This window comes from Protopterus annectens, chromosome 1.part1 (genome assembly GCF_019279795.1).
Source record: "Protopterus annectens isolate FY-2018-M chromosome 1.part1, PAN1.0, whole genome shotgun sequence".
Classification (NCBI taxonomy): Eukaryota; Metazoa; Chordata; order Ceratodontiformes; family Protopteridae; genus Protopterus; species Protopterus annectens.
In genome coordinates, this window is record NC_056726.1 from 1,207,836,136 (window position 1) to 1,207,862,852 (window position 26,717).

Consider the following 26,717-nt stretch of genomic DNA (forward strand, 5'->3'; position numbering starts at 1 on the left):
CATCCAGCAAGAATGAAGGCGAGATAGACAACTTAACATTAAGAAGTTATGTACCTACCGTAACGTTCCATGTTAGTTGTCTTCTTCTCGCCTTCTTTCTTGCGTCCCACCCTCCATCCCCCTAGCCTGGACAGACCGAGAAGAATCCCTTTTGAGGCCTTCTTCCTTTAGTTGACCTTTTTCTAGGTTACATCCTCCTCTGCCTTTAACACTGTAGGTAACCCTTGTAGTTTGGACAGGTGTCTCCAAAAAAATTGTTTTTCGATGGTGTTAGCTCTGCCAAACAAGATCTGGGTATCTGACGCCTAGCATTGTGGGATATGGGGAGGCCTCGAGCCGGTAAATAGCTCTCGAGCTTTAGTAGAAGGCCGAGTCGGAGCCAAGGATCGGCTCCGTACCCATCCAGCAAGAAAGAAGGCGAGAAGAAGACAACTAACATGGAACGTTATGGTAGGTACATAACTTCTTATTACATCTTATGAGGACTCTGATGCAGAAGAATCCATCCCTTCTTCCTCTCCTCCTGAGGATTTTTCTTTTGGAAAAACTTTGCATACCTTAAGGGAACATTTTCACTGGGAGAGTCAGGATTTTTCAGAATCTAAAAAGAGGCTTAGTGATTTCCTTCTTCTTCCTCAGCATAGACCTTTGGCTATACCTCCTGTTCTAGACATTGTTGATGATGTTTTCTCAGATTCCAGCATGGCTGCTGATTCCCTGCCTTCGGCTCCTAGTAAGCTAGACAGATATTACAGGGTTCCTGACTCCCACAAATTCCTTTTTAAAAACCCTACTGCTGACCCTGAAACCATTTCTCAGGGTCCCAAGGGTGTTAAGGCCTCTACTGCTAAAAATCCTACCTCTTCTGATAGAGACTCCAGAGCGCTGGATAGATGGGGTAAGAAGGTTTACACGTCTGCAACCTTGGCAATCAGGGCTTTAAACTGTCAATTAAATATGCTTAAATATCAGCAGCATGGCATGGGCCTACTTAAACAGAAAATGATGTTGATTTCTGACTGTGTGGAAAATAAAGAGTTACAGGATTTATTGCATTCAACTGAACAAGTTGGAAAGCATACTTTGCAATGTGGTTTTGATTCCGTGGAGGCCTCTTGCAGGGCCACTGTAACTGGATCCGTGATAAGAAGGCATGCTTGGCTCAAGGAGCAAAATCTGCCTGATCATGTTAAAGCAAAATTGTTGGATGCTCCTTTACAACAGGACAGTCTGTTTGATAATAAGGCAGAAGAAGTTTTGAAAAGGATGGAAGATAAAGCTAAATCTATGCAAACTGTAAAAGATTTCCTACAGATGCAGCCATCCAGGTTCAGTAGGCACTGGCCTACTAAGAAATGGTCCTTTCCAGTACCCAGCAGAGCCACTCAGGTCAAATCGAGACACTTGAAAGGCTCCAGGTTTCACTCACAAGGAACTTACCGAACAAAACAATGGGGTGCCTCCACCTCCAAATCTGGAAGCAACAAGGCACCTCCCTACGGTAAACAGTCGCAATGACTTTCCTCTGCCTTCTCCAAGCACTTATCTTTTGGCATCCCCTTTGGGGGAAAACTGGCACTTCATGCACAAAATTGGCATCTAATTAGCCAGGACAAGTGGGTGTTAAATATAGTATCCCAGGGATACAGATTTCATTTCCACATGTTGCCAATCCCAAACGGATGGCCAGATCTGCCTCCAAATCAGTGAGCAGAGGCCCAGAAACAAGTTATGTCCCTCATGAATATGGGGGCTATTCAACCAGTACCAGAAAAGGAAAAGGGACAAGGTTTTTATTCAAGACTTTTCCTGGTACCCAGAAAGGACAAATCATGGCGTCCAATTTGGACTCATCCATTCTAAATACATTTCTGGACATTCCAAAATTCAAGATGCTGACTCTACAACAGTTACTGCCTATGCTAGGCAAGGATGCCTGGTTGATAACTCTAGACTTAAAAGAGTCTTACCTGCATATCCCAATCAGGGAATAGAAGATACCTCCTCTTCAAAGCAGGCTATTTGCATTACCAATTCTCTGCACTGCCCTTTGGCTTATCTACTGCGCCCAGGGTCTTTACAAAGTGCCTGGCACCAGTAATTGTATTTTGCAGACAAAGAAACATTCAAATTTATCCTTACCTGGACGATTGTCTAATTCAGGCAAAAAACAAGGACGCACTTCTACAGCATTAGGCATTTGTAAAAAGGCTTCTAACTTTCCTAGGGTACACCATAAACAAAAAGAAATCACAACTGGTACCCTCTCAAATAATTACATTCCTGGGTGCAAGCTTGAATACAACTGCCCAGATGACTTACCTCAGGCCAGAAAAACAAATTCAATTGATGACTTCAAACAAGTGGCCACAAAAACCCAGCTATCTGCAAGACAAATTCTGCAGGCCTTGGGATTCATGGCTTCCTGCATTCTACTAATTCCACATGCAAGACTGCATATGAGGAAACTTCAGTGGTACCTAAAAGCTTATGGAGCCAACATTGTCACAGCCTGGAAACAGTAATTCCTATCATTCCTTGCCTTCAGCACGACCTTGACCTACCAAATACATCTACAAGCTCAGTTCCTGCCAGGAAGGCAAAATACTCTGGCAGACGAACTAAGCAGAACTCTTATGGACCCACACAAATGGAAATTGGATCCACAAATCTTCAGCATGTTGACACGCAAATGGGGGAGCCCAGACATAGATCTTTTTGCCTCACCCCAAAACTATCAGGTGGACAAATTCTTCACAAGAAGTCATCACAAAAAAGATTGGAAAGTGGATGCTCTGTCCTTCAGCTGGAAAAACCTAGCAGTCTATGCCTTTCCCCCTCTGCCTCTGCTCTCCAGGGTCTTACTGAAAGTCAGACAGGAAAAACCAAAAATGATTCTGATTGCTCCAGACTGGCCTCGCCAACACTGGTACCCGCTCCTACGCAGTATGTCACACCTTCCTCTGTGGTACCTGCCTCAAACACCTTATCTACTGTCTCAGCAGAACTATCAAATTCTGCACACTCAGCTCCAAACTCTGAATCTTGCAGCATGGTTAATCAACTAATTTCACCAGTTACATCTCTCAGCAGACCTGTGATGGATGTCATTCTGGAGGCTAGAAGACCTAGTACTAGAAAATCTTATGCTGATAAATGGAAATGATTATGTGCCTGGAACCAAGCACAAGAAATAAACACAGCAATGCCCAATATTCCTCAGATTTTGCAATATTTAACTGAGATGCTTTGCAAGGGCCTATCCTTTTCTTCCATAAAAATCCATGCCTCTATTTCAGCTCATTACAACACAGAGCCTCCCCTCTTTTCTCATCCCCTGCTAAAGCAGTACCTCAGAGGGGCCAAGAATTTCAGACCTCCCAGGAGAGCACCAACTCCTGCATGGGACCTCGGTTTTGTGTTGGAAAAACTCACCCTACCTCCTTTCGAACCAGCTGCTACTGCAGACATAAAATTTCTCTCTTGAAAGACAGCTTTTCTTTTAGCATTCACTTCAGCTAGAAGGATTTCAGAACTGCAGGCTCTCATGGCAGTGGAGCCTTTTATTATCTTTTACCCAGACAGGGTGACTTACAGGACCAATCCATCCTTTATGCCTAAAGTGGTATCTAGTGTGGCTCTTAATCAGACCATTCATCTGCCAACCTTTTTCCCAAATCCACAGAACAAGGGCGAGCGGATTCTGCATTCATTGGATGTGCACAGACAACTAAGATTCTACTTAAACAGGACAAAATCTTTAAGAAAATCTGAACAATTACTGGTGGCATTTGCTGCAGGGGCAGAGGGAAGGGCTATTTCAAAGCAGACTATTTCAGAATGGATAAACCATTGTATCTGTTTCTGCTACATGCACCATAGTAAAACTGTACCCAAGGGGATCAGATCCCATTCCACCAGGGCTGCATCTACTTCTGCAGCTTTTCTCAGAGGGTTTCCTACCAGAGACATTCTAGAAGCTGCTACCTGGAGCTCAGTTCATACGTTCACCAAACATTACCATTTACCTCTCTTCTCTAAATCCAGAGCAGGCTTTGCCACTGTTGTCCTGCAGGGCCTTATAGCTGCTCCTAATGCTGTATAATTCCATTCTCCCAACCATAGCTTTGGGATTCTACCCAAATGTAATGACTGCAACAGTGAAACATGAAGAACATAGTGCAGTTGTGTTCACTTACCATAAATGTAAATGTTCGAGTGTATTCACTGTTGCAGTCCTGGTTAGCCACCCGCCAGCTCTCTGTTTTTCACTTACTATACCTCTTCTTTCTTTTGCTATGCTCAAAAGCCTTTTTGATGTATTTGCTTTTATTTGGAGGTATATTTTTTGTATTCTAAGTTACATGCACATATATATATATATATATATATATATATATATATATATATATATATATATATATATATTGCTCCCCATTTGGGGAGCACCTGACATCTGGGGCAAGAAAAACTGATGAAAATGGCGTCGAATGCATGTTTTATACCCCTGACGTCATGGAAGAAGGGACAGCAACCGACGCAGGACCCAAGACTTTGTTAATCAGGCCGATTGAGGGCAACCTGCCAGCAGATTACCCAAATGTAATGACTGCAACAGTGAATACACTCGAACATCTACATTTATGGTAAGTGTACACAACTGTACTTTTTCTCCCAGGACTCCTTCAGTTCTTCCTCCTCTGACCTACTCAGAGGCTGCAGAGATCCACACTCTGATCACTCAGGTTCCTATTGCTCTGGCCCCGACAGCCTCCTTGCCTTCAGTTCCGGACTCAGCTCTGACTTCAAGATTGTGGCTCCGCTGTTGGGTCTGAGAGGTTTGAGTTGACGCCTCTGTTTTATTCAGAGTCCTTACCTCTTGGGACTGTAGAAGCTGGAGGTTCTTCTTCAGATCCAGCTTTGGATGTGGGTCTGTCGAGGTGGATTGTGACCCCGGTTCCAAGTTCGTCTTTTTCAGTTCTGGTTTTGCATCCCTCATCGGGGCTGCTTTCCAGGCTGTGGAGAGAGCATTGTCCACCGCAGGCTCTCAGCTGGCTCCTGCTGTATTGGAGTTTCATCTACTGACCCCCTTCTTACCAGAAGCTACCACCAACCTCCACACCTGGACAACAAGCTCCAAGGGTACAAGATATCCCGGCTGAGGGCCACCCTTCTTCTGAGACCTCTTCAGACATTCCCACTGAGGAGTCTCCCCAGAAGAAAATGTGTAAGATTAAACACCTGGACTCCCCTGAAGACTCCATCACTGAAGACACTGATTTTGATGACAGGGAGAGTTCCCCCCTGTCACCCCCAGAAGACATCTCTTTTGGAGACATTCTTGAGATCCTTAAGCAGAGGGGTAACTGGAAGCCCAAAGACCCTACCTCTGAGATGTCTGTGTACTTGCAAGCCTTTGGTTATCATCCATCTACGTCCTGGGTGACCCCTCCTGCTGAAGATCTCATTAAACTGATCGCTCAGCAGGCTTGGAAATCTCCTGACTCCATATAACCGATTCTCTGGAGACCGGATAAAATCCTTTCTACACCTGAGGACCACCAACATTGGGCTAAAGGGTTAGCAGTATATGCCATGGTGGTTGCGGCAGCCACCAAGAAGGAATTGGCTGAGGAAAGTTTCTGTGTTCATCCCCCTAACCGAGAATCAAGAGCGATGCACATATTTGGAAAGCGGGTTTAGGCATCATCTACCTTCACCTTAAGGTCCTTGAATTTTCTGGCACACTTCATTAGGCTCCAGAGAGATCTGATCAAGGAATTATTAGACACCCTTACAGGAGCTGTATCTGATAAGATCCAAGAAAAAGTGGCCTGCCAGTTAGCTACCCTGGAGTCTATTTCCAACTCATCCATGAAGCTCATTTCACATGCAGCCAAAGGGACGAACAGGTCAGCTGGTTCAGGCATTGCTGTCAGATGACACGCTTGGATGTACCTGTGTGAGTATGCAGAGCCATTCAAGTCTTCCTTCGTCAGTGCTCCCTTTGATGGACCTTCCTTGTTCAGCCCCAGAATTAAAGAAACTCTAGCCAGGTGTGAGAAGGATTGGAAGACCCAGTCTGCTGTGGGCATATGTTTTTCTGCTCCCCAATGATCCTATTCTAGGAATCGGAGGAGTGGGAAAATGTGTTTCAAAAAGTCCCAAGGACCTTTCTAGGATACACCTGGTGGAGGCTTTCCTTGAGGCAGAGGGGGGGGACTCTAAAGGTGGCCCACAGAATCAGGGTTCCAGAGACTGTTTCTCTGGCCAGCTCTACCAGCCCTCCTGAAAGGGGGCCTGATTGCTTACATCTGGAAGTGTTCAGGAGAAGATTTTCCACAGAGGTTATTCTGTCCTCATTACCCTTTATCCCAGATCTCTAACAAGTCTCCCCAATATTCCACTCAATCAGAGAGACCAAGAGAAATCCAAAAGCTGCTAGAAAATAAGAGTCATCCAAGAAGTGCCACCAGACCAGATAGTATCCAGATTTTACTCAAGGTTCATTTTAGTGCCAAAAAAGACAGGGGACTGGAGACCTATACTGGATCTCAGCCTTCTAAACAAATTTGTTCAACAGTCCAAATTCTGGATGATCATTGTTCACTCTATACTTCAGTTTTTAGAGGAAAATGATTGGATGTGCTCTATAGACCTTCAAGACGCATACTACCACATAAAAATGGAAAAATGCTTCAGAAGGTTTCTCCACTTTTGACAAGGAGCCAGTCACTTTCAGTTCAGGGTGCTGCCCTTTGGTCTCACCATAACCCCCAGGGTGTTCACCAAGTGTATGCAACAGTAACAGCTCACTTGAGACTGCATGGATTCTGGGTATTTCCATATCTAGATGACTGGCTCTTCACTGCTTCCACCAGACATCTACAGCTTCAAGCAACAGAGTTCATTCTGCATTTGTTCCTGAGCTTTGGCATCACAGTCATTCAAACACAGCTGAGCCTCTATCAAGATTTGGAATTCATAGGAGCTCATCTGAACATCACCTGTTGTGTTTCGTCCTTTCTCTGCACAGATTACAGAAAATAAAATTCCAAGTAAATCCTATTCTATGCAAAAGCAAAGTTCCAGCACTACTAGTCCTTCAAGCATTGGGTTCCATGGTAGTGACCATCACTGTAGTCCCATTAGCAAGGTTCCACATGCAGCTACTACAGTGGCTTCTAGCATTACAATGATCTATTCTAACCCATCCAGTGAACTACCCCATACTAATCACCAGTCACTGCAAAAAAAGACCTGTCATGGTGGATGGACTCCAAAGAATTCCTATTAGATTGTCCATTTGTCCCTCCTCAACTCAAGGCCATAGTGACCACGGATGCCTCCCGGATGCGGTGGGGGTATTATCTGGGAAAAACAGTCCAAGGCACTTGGTCCCCGATAGAGGCCAATCTGCATATCAATGTCCTGGAGTTGAGAGCAGTGCTATTACCATTGCAAGCCTTTCAATCTGTCCTCCCCCTAGGGACCATTGCAGTCCAATCAGACAACATGTCTGTAGTTTGGTACATCAACAAGCAAGGGGGGAACCAAGTTCTACCCCCTGTGTTGAGAAGAAGACGTCTAGAGTGTGGTAATGGGCTATTTCCTCCCACCGCTTTCTGACAGCAATGCACATCCTGGGCAGTTCAAACATGATAGCGGACAAACTGAGTAGATGCATTTTACTGCCTCACAAGTGGTCTCTCAATCCCGAGATAGTGAGGAGGATTTTTCATCGCTGGGGCCAGGTTTACTGCGACCTTTTTGCATCACCGCAAAACAACAAGTGCAGAAGCTACTTTCCCTAATCCCCCATCAAGGGGAGTCACCAAGAGATGCTCTTCTCCTCAACTAGACCCCAAGTCTCCTCTGTGGCTTCCCCCTTTCCCCTAATTCCACTCTTTCTCAAGAAAGTAGCCAGGTTGAGAAGCAAAGCGATCCTCATTGCACCCTATTTGTCTCAACAAATTTGGTTCCTCTTCCTATGGCCTCACCTAGTTCACTGTCCATGGATTCTGAACACAGTTCCAGACCTGCTGTCTCACCCTCAGAGACTGGTGCACCCCAACCTTCAAAATCTTAAGCTGATAGCTTGGTTTCTCCAATTCTCCTAGTCACTAGGCATGATGATTTAGCTACCCCAGTGCAGAAAATTCTGCTGGCTTCCCATAGACCATCCACCAGGAAACTCTACCTTAGTAAGTGGAAAAGATTTTCAACCTGGGATTATGATAATCTTGATCCCTTCTCCGCTCCGGTGGAAAAAGTTCTAGAATTTCTAGCCATTCTTTTTGATCAAGGGGCTTCTGCCTCTACAGTTTAAGTCCCATTAGCTGCCATTTCTAACTTCCATAGTGGTTTCAGAGACTTTTCTGTAATTTCACATAGACTATGTAAAGTGTTCCTCAAAGGAACTCTGCGTTTGAAGCCTCCATTTAAAGACCATCTACTCCCATGGAATCTGACCATTGTTTTTCAGTCTCTGGTGTTTACTTCCTTTGAGCCAGCAGCGACATGTGACTTAAAGTTTCTTTCATGGAAAACGCTTTTCCTCATAGCTATAACTTCCACAAGATGAGTTACTGAGATGCAAGAGTTATGCTCAAAATCCCCTTACTTGATTTTCCACAAGGATAGAGTTTCACTCAGAACCAGTCGATCCTTTCTTCCAAAAGTAGTCTCAGAGTCCAACATCAATCAAATCGTATACTTGCCTGTGTTTTCTTCCCTAATTTTTCCAACAAATGCAAATATTGCCTACATTTGCTGGATGTTCACAGACAATTACGCTTCTATCTCAACAGAACTAAAGAATTTAGAAAATCAGAACAGTTGTTTGTATCCTTTTCTGGCCCAACTTTAGGGAAATCTGTTTCCAAAGTTACCTTGTCAAAATGGCTAAGAGATTGTATTACTTATGTATATAATAAAAAGAATCTCAAGTTAGTTGCACCTGTGAGAGCGCATTCCCCCAGATTAATGGCCACTTCAGCTGTTTTCCATTCAAAGGCTTCCATGAATGAAATATGTGCAGCAGCAATGTGGGCTACTCCACATACCTTTATCACCCATTACAAATTAGATCTGGTGTCCAGGGGAAGAGCTTCCTTTGATTCTATGGTTCTCAGGAATATCCTTCCATAGGGCCACCCAGAATCTAAAGTAGCTGGGGACTCTGTCCCAAGAGCCAAGAATAGATGAAGATTGGCAACATCAGATAAAGAAGTTATTTTCTTACCATAACTTTCCATCCGTGTTGTCGATCTTCATCTGTTCTTGGCATCCTACCCTCCTTCCCCCTCCTGTGAATTCCTGGAGGAGTGAACATTTGTCCTGGGTGCCTTATTAGGGTTCACTTTGGACATGGCTTCTTAATATTTGCTTATGGTTCTTCTGGCTTTCTATAAGTCTGCAAACTTGATATGAGGTGAATTGGAGAGGGGCATTGTGGGTAGAGTATTAGCTCAAGAGATTTTTGGCTGGCGCGAGCTGTGTAACAGTCAATCCGGTTCCGAGGCTCGGAACCGACTAAACAAGAGTCAAAAATAGATGAAGATCGACAACACAGATGGAACGTTATGGTAAAAACATAACTTTTTTTTGAAGAATTTGAGCAAGACCGGTAGATGAATGTAAACAGCCATTAAGTCTTTTCTTTGCACACATCTCTGTTAACCTGGAATTCTTTTTTCATGCTGCTGTCTCTGGGCTGCACAGCTTTAATTGATTGTTCCTTAATTCTAAATGATTGCCCTTTACATCTTTAGGAAGATAATTCTTTTTTCTTTTGTGCATGATTGTGTTAGGCCCTAACCATGTAAACAAGAAAATGTGGTTTTGCCTTCCATTTTCTAAACAAAAGTTGGGCTACTGCAAGCTGACTGTGTTTTGGCTTTGTGACTTCCCATTACTTGTTCACTTCTTAAATGGACAGCAAGAGCTTAAATACCTCTTCCTGTTCCATGTTCTATTTACAGTAGTACAAGTTCCTGACACCACAAGTGGATATCCCCTTTATGCCTTCCCTATAGTAATTGCTGTGTCCTTCTCTTCTACTTCCTTTCAGGCTACCTCCATATAGAATTACATACTAGTGAGTGTTAGGTAGGGCCAGCATGGGAACAGGTCTGTCTAAACACTTGTATCTTCTAACTGCATTCTGTTCCTCAGAAGACACTAAGTACATACAGAAAATTCTGCACTGCTGCTGTCTTGGACAGTGGAATGTGTATCCAAGCAACATGAATATTTTGCTTCCTTTTCTTTATGATCGTTAGCAGGTCAAGGGATCTGATGCGATTACTGATCTGGTTGTGGTGCGCATCTTGTGGTCTTTTATAAAGGTATTGTTATTTATTTATTACTTATTCATTTATTAACATTTGATTACAGGGAAAGTCCAAATGGATAGGAGCCCATTTTCAGCGGAGGCCTGGGGGGAAGATCCAAAGTATTACAAAACATTTTAAGAATAATAATTCTACAATCTTTAAAATAATACAAAAAAACAAATACAATTTAAATAATTATTCCAGATTAGGCAGTATATGAAAACATTGGTTAACAGTTAACAGTAGATATAAAGAATAGATACAAGTTATATGACAGTGATTTAATAGTTAGAGAAATTTTAGCCAGTATACAGAGAAATTAAAGGCATGTTAGTATAATAGAAATAGGAATTGCAATAAAAAGTGATAGAAAAGCAGGCTTATGGTATATTTAGAGAGAACTTCCCAACAACTCTAAAATCTAACCCAAAAAAATTCTGGAATGCAATAAACCAAATACTACATCCTGGTAACCCTACCACACCTAACCCATGCCCTGGCAAATCACCAGATGAAACCGCCAACACCTTCAACACCTATTTTATTGAATCAATCTCTAAACTTTTTAAACCTAACCTCCCTAACACCAAAGCCCCCAACTGCCCTGAACCTTCTTCAACTGCTAACTCTCTAAACACTTTCTCCCTCAAACCTGCTCCCACACCTATATCAAAACCCTGCTGTCTAGGCTAAAACAATACTCTGTATCTGCTGACAATCCCATCATACTTTCTCCATATAGCAGTTCACTCTCTTGTTCTGTCTGTATCTATTATTATCATTTGCTCTCTCTCTGAATCTAAGGTTCCATCTATGTGGAAACAATTCTACACTCCACCTATTCATAAAGGAGTTAAGTCCACAGAAATTTCTAATTTCAGACCTATTGCTATCCTCTCCCCTCTCTATAAAGTCTTAGAGAAATGCATACATACACAAGTTATGCAACATCTCTTAACAGGAAAACCTACTCACTTCTACTCAGCACGGTTTGTGACCTAAACATAGCACCACAACTGCTCTTCTGTCCTTCCTCAACACTATTTCTTTAACCAGAGATGATCACAAACTTATCTCCTATATATTCCTTGATCTCTCAAAAGCTTTTGACACTGTTTGTCACTCTCTGCTACTGAACAAACAGTCTAACCTCAATTTCTCCCCAGACGCAGTTGCATGGTTCTCCAGCTATCTCACAAACAGACTGCAGTCAGTAAGATGGCACTCTGCTCTATCTACTCCCCTTCCAATAAACTGGGTGTCCCTCGAAGATCCATTCTCGGACCACTATTTTTCAATGTCTTCACTAACTTACTCCATTCCTTCTGTCCACGTTCTTCTATAGTCCAATACACTAATGACTATACTGTCATAACTATAGCCAATTCTCCCTCTTGAACTCTTTTCTGCTACCCAGTCTTTCTTTAATTCGTTGGAGACATGGCTGTCCAACAATCAACTCATCCTCAACCAAAAGAAAACAAAAAAAAAAAAAAACCTACTACTCTTTCTCCCTAAAACAGTTAACCATATCAAATCCTCCTTTTCCATAATGTCACTTAACAATACCCCTATTGAACTTGAATCCAGTACAAGACTCCTTGGTGTTGACATTGATGATCAGCTAAAATTTGACCTTCACATAAATAATTGTATCAGGAAAACCCATCTCAAACTAGGACTTTTATACAGAAACAAAAAATTCTCACCCATGAAGCTAGAATTTCTCTCACACATGCGTATCTTTTCCCCTGCTTAACATATTGCTCACAAATTCTCACTAAACTAAACTCCTCTCTACTTACTAAGCTCAAATGTACATACCATAAAATAGCTAGATTTCCAGCTCAACAAACCTATAAATCTCGCCACTGTCTCTCTCTAAAACACTTAAACTGGCTTGAACTACCTCTCACAGCTTCAAACCATACACTCAATTCTGTATCAGTCAGCCTATTGTCCAGCTCTCCGATCTCCCACTATTCCCCCACAGGAAACCTACACAGCTCATTTCAGGATCTATTAATATTTACAAACCCAAATCTAAATCACGGTGCAGCATATATAGCTACTACCCCTCCATAGCATGGACTAAACTCCCTCTTGAAATCAGAACTCTTACACATCCCAAACAAATTAAACTAACCACAAAAGAGTACCTTAAAGGGCAGTGGATCTGCCACTGTACATACCCTCCTTGAATATATTCATCTAACTAACCTACCCCTTTTTCTCCTTACTCTCTACTGTGTCCTCTTATAACCAACCTAACCAACCTATATTACCTTTGACCTACTCTATCCCCCCCCCAAGTCATCTCTTCACTTTTTTTCTCCCTTTCTCTGTAATTACCACTTAAGACTCCGTATATATATATATATATATATATATATATATATATATATATATAACATTTGTATTTCAGTAGTATTCCTTTTTGTCTTTTGACTTTAATTATTCTAGACTTACTGCATGTGATCTTAAATTTCCATCAAATGTTATATTGTTTCTATTATCTTAGCTTAATTTTGTACTGTTTTAAGTTTAGAGCTTTTCTCCCCGGGCCTCTGCTGAAAAAGGGCTCAGCAAATGTAAAATAAACAAAAATAAGTAAATAAATTGATAGAAGTAAGGAGAGTAAGGTGTTAATAGGCATTTGTCCACATTTAAGGAAATAGTTTATCCAGTTGTTGAGCAAGAAGAGAGCCAGCTTTTGTTTTTCAGAATGGTTTTGAAGGATGACAGGGAGGGTACTGACCTGATGGATAGATATAAGAAGTTCCAGGCTTTAACAGCATAGTACGAGTACAGACAATGCCCAGCAGATTTGATAGGTTTGTGCCCATACAGCAGTTTTTGGTCATTGGATCTTAATGACTAAGGGCATAATTGTGTAAAATGTTATTTAGTGCTGGAGAAGCAGATGGATTCTAGATAATTTTATAGGTAGTAAGAAGCTGTATAAATGTTAGTTGATGGGGTAGTTCTAACCAATTGGTGGGTGGTATTACCTGCATTTATCTATTATGGCCGTCAGAGTAACACTTTTCTACCCTGTTTTCATGAATGTAATCTTCTACATTCAGTTTTGCAGATGTACTGCAAAGATACAGTTTGCTCTTGGCACCATGTTTTTTTCAGAGTTGTTATACAGAGTAATCACTGTTCTCTTGAATAAAGTGAGGTGCTCTTTTCTGTTTGATTCTGTTTGGATGGAGTTGAGAAGTGCTGTTCCCCTGATGGAGGCCAGACCTCCATTTTGTCTTTTGTTTTAAGATTGCATCTGCATTGGAGACCTGATGTTCATGTTTTTTCCTGTTAAATATCTTTACTCTTTGGGTTGCACTTATCTTTGCTGTTTGGTTATCAGATGCATTCTTATTAAGGGAGTAATTGACAAGTAACATACATTAGGTGTCACTCCATACGTAATTCAGTGGGTAAAATATTGGTTAAGCAAAAGAGACACAACAGGCCAAGGTGTGGGATATTCTACTGTTTCAAAGGGCTGTGTAATGGGGCCACTTCTTTTTTTGAATAGTTCTCAGTTACAAAAGTGAGAAATTGGCTGTGGATATTCAGAAATGCTGATGACTGCAAACAGAGTAACAAAATTACTTCAGTAAAATATTAAAGTTTTCCAAAATTGTCTAGAAAGGATACACTGTTGATGCAATAGTAATGAACATTCTTTGATACTAGCACATTTAACATCATGAGGCCTGGAAAAAGGCACTGCAATTTTGATTACAAAGTAAATGGTCAAATATAGAAAATGACACCTTAATTAAAAATCTGGGGACAGTGGTAAATGATTTATACTGTTACCACTGTAGATCTGCCATAGTTAGAAAAACATGTTCTGTATATGTTGTAATTGTAAAGGGGCATGTCTGGTTACTGGAAGAAGAACATTTTACCACTTTGTACCCCACAGATGTTACCCAGTACAAAACAAACCATCTTGCTGGATTAAATGACAATTCCTGAAACCTTCTAGAATAGTTCCAGTTTTTCAATTCTATGATCCTTTTCTTAAGGAATCTTTGTATCCTTTCAAGTTCAGTTGACTGTCCAGCAGACGTTAGGGGTAATGTTAAAACTAGTTTGCATATTATTCCTATATGGACAATGGTGTCAAAAGGATTAGGAAAAGCTGAGGTAGGCAGTATGGACAGTTTGTCCTTCATCTAAAGCTTCTGTGACCTTGTTGGAAAAATTGACCAGCTTGAGTAAGTATGACCTTCATACCGCTCAACTCTCCAGATTTTTTTGTTTCATATTTTTGGTCTGTTCCTTATAGAATTTTGGTTTTCTGGCAAATCTTACCACCCAACTTACCACCCTCTAGTCTTTCTAGTGTTCATCTTTTCTTCTTCCGTTCTTTCCTCCTTTTCTTTCTTGCATTCCTACTTACCATTTCTTTCCCCTTAACTGGCTTTTTTATGCCTTAATACCTCAGTCTTAACACTCTACCTAGTCTTGACTATTGTCCCACTACTTTTCACTCTGTCTAACCCAACTGCTGTCCTGCTACTCTTTCTTACCAACTTCTCACTTTACTAAAACATTTTTCCCTTGACTCACCTACACCAACTTTTCACATGATCTAGCATCTCTTTTCCTCTCACCATATCACTTTCTCATGATCTTTTCTATAAACATTTACAACTTGACAAATGACAATATATAATAATACTATGTTACTGTGAACAGTATTGCACTGTCTTCAATATACGTACTGTAATTTACATTATCTATCCGAAAATATTGAATACATATGTGAAGAGTCTATAATTATTGAATAACCGATTTGTTATCAAACCTTCTGCTTTTGTGAACTTAATGTGCTGTGTAATTTATGGGTACTGAAATATGTTATGTAATTTTATGTGTACTGCAGCTTTTCTTCCCAGGCCACTGCTGAAAATGGGTAACTATGACACAGTCAGACTTTCCCGGTAAATAAAAGTTAATAAGTAAATAAAATAATTGAGGAGTAAAGTCAGTAAATTGTTCACATCCTTCAGAAAATGTATGCTAACGCATCTACTTCATATGTTCAACACTTTAAAATGCCAAAATTCATATGGCCGAGACCATATGATTGACATTTGAAATGTCGAACATATGAAAAAAATAAAACAAAAAAAACAACAAACACTTACCTAAACACTGCTAGCAGGGGGGCAAGCCCCCCACACCCCCGTAACTTAAATATACCAACTCCAAGATCACACTACAGTGCAGGAATGGAAATCTTTCCATTCCGCACTGTACGTAAATGCCGGTTCCGCATTGTCGGCATTTCAAATGTCAATCATATGAGCTCGCCCATATAAATTTCGGCATTTTGAAGTGTCGACAATGTGAAGGGGACCCATGCTAACATATATCTTGTTATTCTAGCAATTTTCTAAGTTTGTAAGAGCAGTATTTAAAATTAGTCCCTATTTTTGGGCCTTTGTTCCTTATTATTTTAGGCTTTGTCCAGATTTCTTGCTCTAAGAGGTTGAGACGTATGTGACCTTCCCTTAGCAAATCCAGATTGTTTGCGACTGAAGGTCTGGGAACACCTATGTTATTGTCAGCTTAGTGATAATGCGTTCTGAGGTTTTATAGATAATGCTAGTGAGACAGATCAGCCTGTAGTTACTAGGGTCTGTTGTGGTGTCACCCTTGTGAAGGGGGGCAACTGTGGCTAATGTCCTGACTGAAGTCACTGTTGCAGTATTAAATATAGATGGGATTATAATCACTGATGTTCATCTGGGGTACCAAAGCCTAAACCTTCCATAAGCCATATGTCCGATGTATAACCTCAGTCTTTGAGCATAGGGGTGCTTAAGCAGAAGTTTGAGAGTAAATCCTCAGACTGTCTAGCCACCAGTCCAAATGCATGTGTCACACCTGTCAGTCTGATCTTCTGTCAATCATTTGTACTGTAAGCCTTCCCTGATTCAGATAAGTGCCCTGTTGAAGAACCGTCCTTTCTTGTTTATCCTGTTTCTGTATAATTTTATTAGATGCCAGCTAGGAGGGGGTGGGTGCTGTAAGCAGATACCCTACAAAGCCCTCTATTCAGAGTACCTTTTCTGCTTAATTGCAGTTCCATGACTACAAACCGTGTTCCATATGCCAGTCCTTCTTACCCAAGACTTGTACTCCCTGTTTTTCGTCACTAAATATGTTCATAAAAACTCAAAGTCTGAAGCTGTTGGCCCAGTCTAAGATGGCAGACCCCTGCACACCTGATGTACTGTCCACTCCAAAGAAAAAACTCAAGAGGCCTTGGCCTGATGTTCAGTCTGCTCAGTCTGATTCCGATGATTCCGATGTACCCACTGAGGTTACAGAACCAGCAGTACATCCAGCTTTTCTTCAGATGCCCTCTACTGCGACCGTGTTGGAGGCCAATATGGCATCGGAGAACCACATGTCCAAAGTGACTGTTACTGTTACTGATAAGGGGGAACCATGGATTATCTCAGAGGGCCCAGAGGGGATCTCTCAGATTTTAGTAAGGGAAAAGATTTTCGGATCACTGATTGAGGTGTGTCAGTGGTCAAAGCCTCTGTACTTGGCCCATGTGGACATCACCTTTAGGAAGAAATGGCAGAAGACGTAGCATGTCCCCTCCCTCCAACTTTCTAGGAAGAAAGAGAGGATGGACTTTTCTCAGGAACTCTTCAAGGCCATTATGGCACTTAAATCTCCTTCCTTTTCAGCTTCTCTGCATACTGCACAGAAAATCACTGTTGAGTCTTTACCTAAGGATAAGGAGGAGACCTCAGATTCAGATGATCATTCCTTAACACACTCCTTTCAAATTCACTCACCTGGACAGGTGACCTCAGATGAGAGAACTCCCTTTCCCCTTATTCGCCTATGGAGGAAAAAAAAAAAAAAGCTTGAAAGCCAAGAGAAATAACTTTAATGACAGCACAGTCAAATATTCAGTGAACGCTTTTGTTCACTTCTTCAGACTGAAGAATAAAAACACATCTTAAACAAGCAAATACAAAAATCACATGATTCTAAAAACATCAGTGACACTTCCTAATGCTTTAGCCCTTTGCACTTTAAATACTCTACAAAATCTTCCTTGTTATTTAAGCCAGGAGGATAACAAGCATCCAGTTTTATTTGTCACTTGTATTCAGTCCATCCCAGCTCATCATTAGCATTTAATTTTGTTTCATATGTTTTCTATCTAACGTGCAATAAATTTCAAATCAACTTTGCATTCACCAATCTTATAATGCTTGCTTAATGCATTCTTCTCATTACCTGCCAAAATAGCATACTCGTGTTCATAAATTCTTTTGTATAATTTCCTTGTAGTGTGCCCTATATAGAAGGAACTACAAGACATGCACTTAGCCAGATAAACAACATATTTAGATTTGCATGTATGTATTCCTTTAAATTTAATCATTGTATTATTGATGTTTAATTACAAATAATTAAAAAGGCTACAATGAGATAACCTTTATTTTGAGAATTGCCTCTTAGTTAAAAGAGTGCCTAAAGGGCTAAGAGTTACAAAAATTCCCATTGGCAATGATTGTCCCAAAGAGTTTTTAGACAAATAGGTTGAACTTAGTCAAAAAGTCAGTCTGCAATATGTTGAAATCTTGGTCAACTTCAATAAAGTTAAACTGGAGGGTCTTGTGAGAAAATATGTGTTGTTTTCTTTACCCTCAGAGATAATACCTCAAGTGAAAGTTTTGATGTAAAGCTTGGTTTAATTCAAGACAAGTTAATCAAAAAAAGAGGTTTTAAAGAAAAGGAAATTGAAAAATTTTCAGCGAGATCAGATGGAGTATGAGGAAGTTGTGCCTTATGCATATGAAGGCCCAAGATTGGCTTACAAAGAGTCAGTGTGCAGTGACAGAGTAACAGGAAATGAGAACATTTTAGCAGCTAATGGAAGTGACAATGGAGTACGTAGATCCAAGCAGATAGCACAGAAGAATAGTGCTAATAAACGTCAACAGCAGAATTTTAATGCTTTCAGTATTTCTAAGAACTTTAACAGCAGTCCCAGTAACAATAAGGTTTTTCAACCAGTTCAAGTTTATCAACAGAGGGGAACTATGAGCAAAACATGGACTGAAGTGGCAGCTCCATATCAAATACACAAGGGCAGCAGAAAACCAATTGAAAGGGGAGATGACAATATTGGAAAAAATAGAATGTGTAATTGACTATAGTTTTAAAATTGTGAATTTATCTTTCTTATTTTTAGAAGCTGCTGTTTGTAGAGTTTTAAGCAAGGGATGGAATTTTGTTCCTGCAAGAAGAGTGTATAAGTGTGACACTATTAACTGTTTCAGGGACTGTGTTTGCAAAATGAAGATATCAAAAAGTTTTTAAGGGTTGAGAATCCAAAAATGAGTAGAATTTTTGGGCTACACAAAATACATAAACACTTAGATAATCCCCCACTTAGACCAACTGTGGCCGGAAATAAAAGTAAAGCAGAATGATTGGCAGTATATGTAGACAAACACTTACAGAAAGTGGTTGAATTGATTAGTTTTTTTTATCAAGGACATTGTTGATTTTATGACTAAAATAGAAAGTTTAAGTGTTTGTGATACTGAAATTTTTATTACATTAGATATCAAATCTTTGTATACCGTTATCCCAGATATTGAAGGAATGGATTTTGTGAGGTGTGAGTTGATTAATTCTAAGTTTTTTTCTGACAGCACAATGAAGTTAATAATGGAAGCTGTAGATATTATCTTGAGTTATAAATAATTTGAGTTTGAGTTTAATACCAAATTATATTGCCAAACTAATGGAGTAGCTTTGAGGGCCACAATAGCTCCCAGATGTGCCAATGCTTTTTATGCATGACTGGGAAAATGTCCATATTTTAAACAGTACTTTTTCTAAGTATATTTTAATGTATAAACATTTTATAGACAATGTGTTTTTAGTGTGGAGAGGAAGCTCAGAGATGTTGGATGAATTTTAAAATTATATTAACAGTGTTAATTTGTATTTGAAATTTACTTGGGACCATGATTGTATTAGTATCAAGTTTTTTAGATGTAACAGTTTTTTTAAGAAAAAAATAAGCTTATTACTAAGATTTATAAAAAGGAAGTGTAAAATAATGCTTGTCTAAATTATACTTGCATGCATCCCAAGAAAACTAAGACTAACATTGTTAAAGGACAGTTAATGAGGGCAAATAAGCTCACTAAAAACGACAAAGATCTTATGATCAAAGGGACTAGTTTATGAAATAGGTTCATTAGTTGTGGGGACCCACCCGAGTTAATAAAAGAAAAATGGTCTGAAGTACGTGCTATGAGAAAGCTAGGCTTTACTTAATGTGTTAAGCTTAATGTCAGGAATTATAATTTGTTTATGCAAATTACCAATAGTGTAGCTGCTAAGACTATAAGAATATTATAACTAATAATTGGAAAATTAAAAAAAATAATTCTGAGCTAGTTAAAGTGATTGGTGATTCCCCTGTATTTCTACAAAAAGAGAGTGGAAAAGTTTTAAGAGTTATTTTCAATCAAAATTATCTTTATGCGAAAAAGCTAGCAGTAAGAGAGGTCTGTTTAAGTGTCAGAGTTGCAATTTTTATAACTATCTTTACAGTGGATACACAAGCAGCAAGCAAATAAATCCAAACCAACCCAGACATTGAAAATGTTGAAACACAGGTGCCCAGCAGGAAGGTAGCTGGAATAAAGAAGCTTCATTATCCAGCTACCTTCCTACTGGGCACCTGTGTTTCAACATCTTTACAATGGAGTTGAAGACATAATGATCAATAATGATGGTTAAAATTAAAGGAAAATATACACACAAATTCAGATACGTTGTTTATTTGGATAAGTGTATGTCTTGTAGTTCCTTCTGTACTGGGTGCACAACAAGGGAATTACACAAAAGAATTTATAAACACAAGTATGCTGTTTTGGCAGGTAATGAGAAGAATGTGTTAAGTAAGCGTTATAAGACTGATGAATGCAAAGTTGAATTGAAATTTATTGTACTAGATCAGATAGAAAAATATGAAACAAAATTAAATGCTGAGGATGAGCAGGGATGGATTGAGTACAAGTGACAAGTAAAACTGGATGCTTGTTATCCTCCTGGCTTAAATAACAAGGAAGATTTTGTAGAGTATTTAAAGTGTAAAGGGTTAAAGCATTAGGAAGTGTCATTGGTGTGTTTAAAATCATGTGATTTTTGTATTTGCTTATTTAAGATGAGTTTTTATTAGTTTTATTCAGTCTGAAGAAGTTCACTGTGTGCACGAAAGCGTTTACTGAATATTTGACTTTATTGTCATTAAAGTTATTTCTCTTGGCTTTCAAGCTGTTTTTTTTTTTTTTTTGTTACTTTATTTACAGTTGTTAGTATTTTATATTTGTTTTTGGTCTTCTATAGAAGATGCATATTTCAGAGAGACAATTGTGAATATGATTAAACATTTTGAGTGGGAGTCTAAGCAAATCTCTGATGTCCAGAAAACGTTCTACAGCCTTTTAAGTGGCCATCCCAGCCCCTTCTTCTGTCCCTCCAGTCATGGTGGCCTTTCTTGATGCTTTCACATCCACATCCTCTGCTCCTGACTCTCACCCTCCAGCCCCCAACAGGCCTGATAGATTCTACAGAGTTCCAGATAAAATTAAGTTTTTGTTCAGGAATCCTGTAGCTGACCCTTCTGACATATCTGAAGCCTCAGATATACCTTTTAAACTCCTGCCAAATGCCAGTGCTTTATCCTCAGAGAAGGACAGTAGAGCCATGGACAGGTAGTGAAGAAAGATCAATGCTTCCCCTACCCTGGCCATTAGTTATCAGAACCCGATGACCAAATACCTTCTGTTTATCTTTGGCAACCTGAATAATGGTGCTGTTGACATGGTTGGGTCAGACTACAAACAACATATTTTGTCTTTGGGTACTCAAGCCACTCAGGTGGCTAGAGATAGTATAAAATGCAGCTATGATGCTGTTTAGACATCTTCCAGGGCAACTGCTATTGGTTTGGTTATTAGGAGATGTGCCTTGTTACACAATCAGCCTCTCCCTAAAGATTTGAAGGCAAAGCTGCTAGATTCCCTTCTTGATAGGGACCTTCGGTTCCATACCCCTCAACTATACAGATTTTTGCAGAATGTCCAGATTTTAGCCTCATATTTTTGTTGTTTTTCTCATAAAATTGTGGTTTTATGGGAAATTATTGGCAAATCATTGGGTATTGAAATCAGAAATTAATGACAGATATTTGAGTTTCAGAGTTCATACCCTTCAGAAAATTCATACTGATGCAAAACCTGTTATTCTGTCAACTTTCTATGATTGTAAGAGCAGTATTTAAGAAGTGTCCCTACTGATGCAGCTTTGTGTCCCCCTCCTATTATTTATGGCTTTGTCCAGATTTCTTGATCTAAGAGGTTGAGAGGTATGCGAGCAACTAGTTTATTGAATACCATGCAAGAACAAGGCAAGACGATTAAGGGACTGCAGACAGAGTCTACTTACATTTGTGCCCAGATGCTAGAGAAATGACCCTGCCAAGATCACTTCTTTTGTCTGAAGGGAGCATAGACCTTCCTAAAAACATAAGAAGGCTCCCAGCAACAGATTTCCAGAAAAAAAACTGAAAGGAACCTCAGAGCTGGGAGGCCTCCCTTCACAAATAAGTCAAGGTGTCCAGAATGGGTTGGCAAAGAAGTCACAAAACATGATATTTATTTCTTTGCATTCCATTTTGTTATTTGTAAAGGAGACAGCAAAATCCTTTTCTTGAACCTGTCAAGCCTCACTCTGCTAGTAGTGTGGTTGCTATGGCAGCTTGCTTTAAGGGTGTCTCAGATCAGTGTATTTGTCTACTTACATTTGTGCCCAGATGCTAGAGAAATGACCCTGCCAAGATCACTTCTTTTGTCTGAAGGGAGCATAGACCTTCCTAAAAACATAAGAAGGCTCCCAGCAACAGATTTCCAGAAAAAAAACTGAAAGGAACCTCAGAGCTGGGAGGCCTCCCTTCACAAATAAGTCAAGGTGTCCAGAATGGGTTGGCAAAGAAGTCACAAAACATGATATTTATTTCTTTGCATTCCATTTTGTTATTTGTAAAGGAGACAGCAAAATCCTTTTCTTGAACCTGTCAAGCCTCACTCTGCTAGTAGTGTGGTTGCTATGGCAGCTTGCTTTAAGGGTGTCTCAGATCAGTGTATTTGTGCTCTTGTGACAAGTCAGTGCCACATATATTTACCAAACACTTTACTCAGGATATTCAAGGATAGGGCAAGATCTGGAAGGATGGTGTTTCAGGAAACCGTTTTATAATCCCTCCTTCCAGTTTTTGGCATTCTGTTAGAGAATTAATTGTTCAGAAAGTGGTAGGGACTTGTAGGATGAATTTGTCTCTTTGTTATAGGCACCTAGTATAATTCCAGATCTTCATATGCATCCCAACCAGACTGCGGTGGTGGTGCTGCGGTAGCGTTGTCACCTCATTGCAAGACGTTGTCCCGTTAGATTCTCAGCTAGAGCGTCTTCTGTGTGGAGGAATACGTGAATGGGGCGTGCCTTAGTTGAAGGTTGTGCGTCAGGGCTGGTAATCCGGTACGTAAAAATTCACTACCAATCATTAGCGGACCGGAGTTCTGCTATGGCGACCCCTAACCAGGAAAAGCTGAAAGACACAAATATGCATCCCATCCAGCACGCCTGGCCTTTGAAAGTTCTTAGACAGTTAATGTACGGTATTTCTAGTACCATTTATTGTCTGTTTAGTGTTCTTGTAAGAACTGCAAATGTCTGCTGCTCATAGTTTTAAGGAGGCTACAGTGAAGGAGCAGGCTTTATAGGATTTACAGATGCAATATTCAGAAAATTAGTTAAGGAACTGTTGGCTTAACTGATCTGGAGTATGGGTCTGCTTAACCCATGGTCATTGTCTGTTTTGGGTAATCCAATTTACTATTTTAAGTTTAGGAATAAATAATCAGATAAGTTGACAGTAAATCATTTAAAAAGACAGTCAGCATTTATAGCTTTCAGTTTAGCCATGAAGGCTTAAGGAACACAGCACATGCATTGTTTTATTTTGAAAGCCTCAGTTTAGAAGGCAGTGGAAGTTGACTGTACCTGTTTGTGATACTACATCACATGTTCATGTTTTTTGTCTTTTCTTCCTCAGACGTGGCCCATTTAGCATCACAACACGTACCACTCGACGCATCTTCCAGGTTGGTGAAGTTTCTTTGGAGAACTCAGACGATGACACAGAAAGCAAAGATGGAGATGCAAGTGCTAGCTTTCCTCAGACAGAATGAGTCCCGATCCTTAGACAAAGATGGATTGAGGAAAGAAGAACTCATATTTGCAACACTAAAAGACATTTCACTTCAATTGCAGATTCAAATGGCATGCTATTTATCTTGAATCTGGTTGATAAACAGTAATATGGCACATTTATAATGGTACAATACAGAGATCCTTCAAGACTGGAATAAACAAAGAAATATCTTATATCTAGCAATTATGGGGTATGACATTAAAGTTTTTTTATTTTGTTTTTGCACCTGCAGAGCATACGTCATCTCAGAAACCATAACTTGTCAGTTGTGCATAACTCTTTGAATTATTTTAAATTTCACAAGAGCAACATTATCTGACTTGTACCTGTTTCACAATTTTTTAGGCAGACAATTCAGAATCTTTTTAATTAGAGAGCAGAGTAGTTATAACTGTTGTGTTTTTAATATGCTTTTCAGTAATACTGGAGTAGTGGAGAGTGAGCGTGACCATATAAAACAGAGATGCCTGGGTCTTCTAGCCTTACCACAATTTAGCTGTGAATCTCTGCCCAAACCCACAGGTAGCACTTTAGGGGGCATCTCTGATATGGTGTTCCTGCCTTTCTTGTCATGGGTAAAGATCTGCACACTGGGTACCACTGTGGCAAGTTAGTTTTGTGCACCTTTTTATGCCATTTTCTGCAAAGACCAAAATGTTTTCAGGATTGCCATACTTCACTTTTATTGTTGATGCTGTGGCAGTTACTTGCTCCAGAACTGGAGACAGGCTAGTTACTATGCCTTTTATGTTTTTTGTACAGTCTAATGTGTATTAAATTGCCACATGTAATTTCATCTGCTGCTCTGAATAATTTGTTTCCCCATTTATGAATTCCCAAATTGGAATGGGGGGGCTGATTTGCATTCTTGTATAATGTCTCTTAGTTTTATAGATGTGCCTTTACTGAAATGTAGTGGCTGACTTCCGCTAATTCTCGTATATAACGCTTCCAGGCAAATATTCCTTCATCTGAACTGTCTCATTACTAAGACTGGTAACAACTTTATTTGAAACACTACACAGCTGTCCTTAAGGTATCAGCAGTAGTTTTACCTTCCTGGTTGAAACAAGATTTTTTTTATGTTTACCTTAAACTGCAGAAGTGAGTAAGCAGATTTAAAATACTTCTGTTTATGGAAAGGTGGGAAGATATTGAGCTAGCAGAGCTGTATAAATAACGACTCCTTGTCACTGGCAGAATACTTGTGTTTGATGCTGCCTGATAAAAGATGTAAAGAGAAACTTTAACACATTTTAGGTTTTCAAAGTAGAATATCTGTGAAGGAAACTTAGTTATACTCCCAAGTCCTTTCTACTAAGTGCCTTACGGAGGGTGCAGATTATTTATTTTAGGCATTAAAAGGCATTGTGTGCATAGGAGAAGAAGCATTTTCCACTAGTTTGGGTAATTTTTGCTCCAGCATCTATCTCTAAAAATACTGTATGTATTGCACAAACAGTCCTTACAGTGAAATGTTTTCAAAAGTTCATGTGCACTGAGGGTGAAAATGCTGCAGATGTGTTATTTTTGTTTGTGAGATCCCATTTACCAGGTTGGCCTTCTTATACCACTTCAGAGCATAAGTGTGACAGTTACACCCTGTCAGTGTCACTGTTATCATTTGGTAAATGTTTTTAACTATTTGTAAACTGGAAGTAAAACAACTGATTACCGAAGTATTGGAGAGACATGTAACTTGTGCCTGAGGGTCTGTTTGTACAGTGACATTTAACATGATAAATAGTTCCTTGGTTGATAAGTGAAGCTGCTTTCAAGTTATTTCTCAAACTAAGCTGCTTACTAATCATCCCATAGTTCATCCATTGTTACTGATGGGTAGGATGTGCTGCCACGTGGGACTCTGCATTTTGTTACATTAGTTCATCTAGATATTGTTGGTATTTGTTAAACGTATTCATATAATGAAATTTGTACTTTTCCACAAGTACTGTAATTTCTTCCTGTAATGTACACAGTCTTTGCACTTAAGAGAAGAGCTACCTGTCTTGGCTCATGGTACTGTTCAGGCTGCTTGCAACTAAAAAATAATATACGACAAAGCATTAACTTCATCTCCTAAGCTGCTGGCTGCTGCTGTGTTGTAAGTTTTAGCTAGACTGACTGACCTTAGTAGGTGTCATCTTCAACCTTTTTTTTTTTAGTTGCTACATTCTACTTGGGAATAATGGTCAGTAATTTTGAATGAATAGTAGGTAAATAATTCATTTTCAAGCACAACCATAATTACTGAGACATTGACATTCTTCAGACTAGACAGTAGTCTTTATTGGACTGTTTTTTTTTTTTTTTTTTTTTTTGCTTAGACTGCATAATCATGGTAACAACTTATAATTTATTCATATGGGTGTCATAGGGTAATCTCACTTGGGTGTTTGTGCTTATACACAGATGCATAAGTATACACACTTAAATGTCTTTTGTGTGATTGTCTTTCTCTACCTGTAATTTCCTGGCTGGGCCAGATGAGATACATGTCCTGTGAAAAAGTGAGAGTCAGTTTCTCAGTTGTTAAATAGTATGTAATTACTTATAACATCAGGACACCGTTTCGTACATTGACATATCTTTTTTGTTTATATGTAAGGGATGTTTTCCTAACTAGTTTTCCACATCTGATACTAATTCTTCAGGCTCTGCAAGACCTCTGAAAATCAGATTAACTTTAGTAAGTAATGTAAATCCAGAATAAACTGCACTGAGACTATGTAGTTGTGTTTGTTTTTACAGAGTGTACACTAGGAGCAGTGTTATTGTAATGTGGTTATTTAATAAATACACTAGTTTGTGTGTTCATTTAACCAGTTTCAAACCACAGGTCCAGTCATGACAGCACCACATTCTTGTGTTGTCCTTAAATTACTGTGGAAAATAGGCTGTCAGGGCTTTCCCATTTTATTAATATTTATTTTCAAAACCACATAGTATGGTTGTTTTCAGAGGCAGTGACCTGGTCAGAATCACACACTGTGTAAGTGGAGTCAGTAGGTTTGAACCAATTTTTG

General features: G+C 39.6%; 1 protein-coding gene across 4 annotated transcripts in view; it reads left to right on the forward strand.

Annotated features, from left to right (window-relative positions):
- The window catches only part of LOC122809252 (myosin-10-like), a 3,714,157-nt gene extending 3,687,738 nt beyond the window's left edge, over positions 1 to 26,419 (forward strand). For all 4 annotated transcript variants that reach the window (XM_044080584.1, XM_044080595.1, XM_044080606.1 and 1 more), the window contains one exon: positions 23,533 to 26,419. In XM_044080584.1, the coding sequence (XP_043936519.1) occupies positions 23,533 to 23,668 (136 nt within the window). In that variant the 3' untranslated portion in view covers positions 23,669 to 26,419. The remainder of the gene's footprint in view (positions 1 to 23,532) is intronic.
- The last annotated feature ends 298 nt before the right edge of the window (positions 26,420 to 26,717 follow it).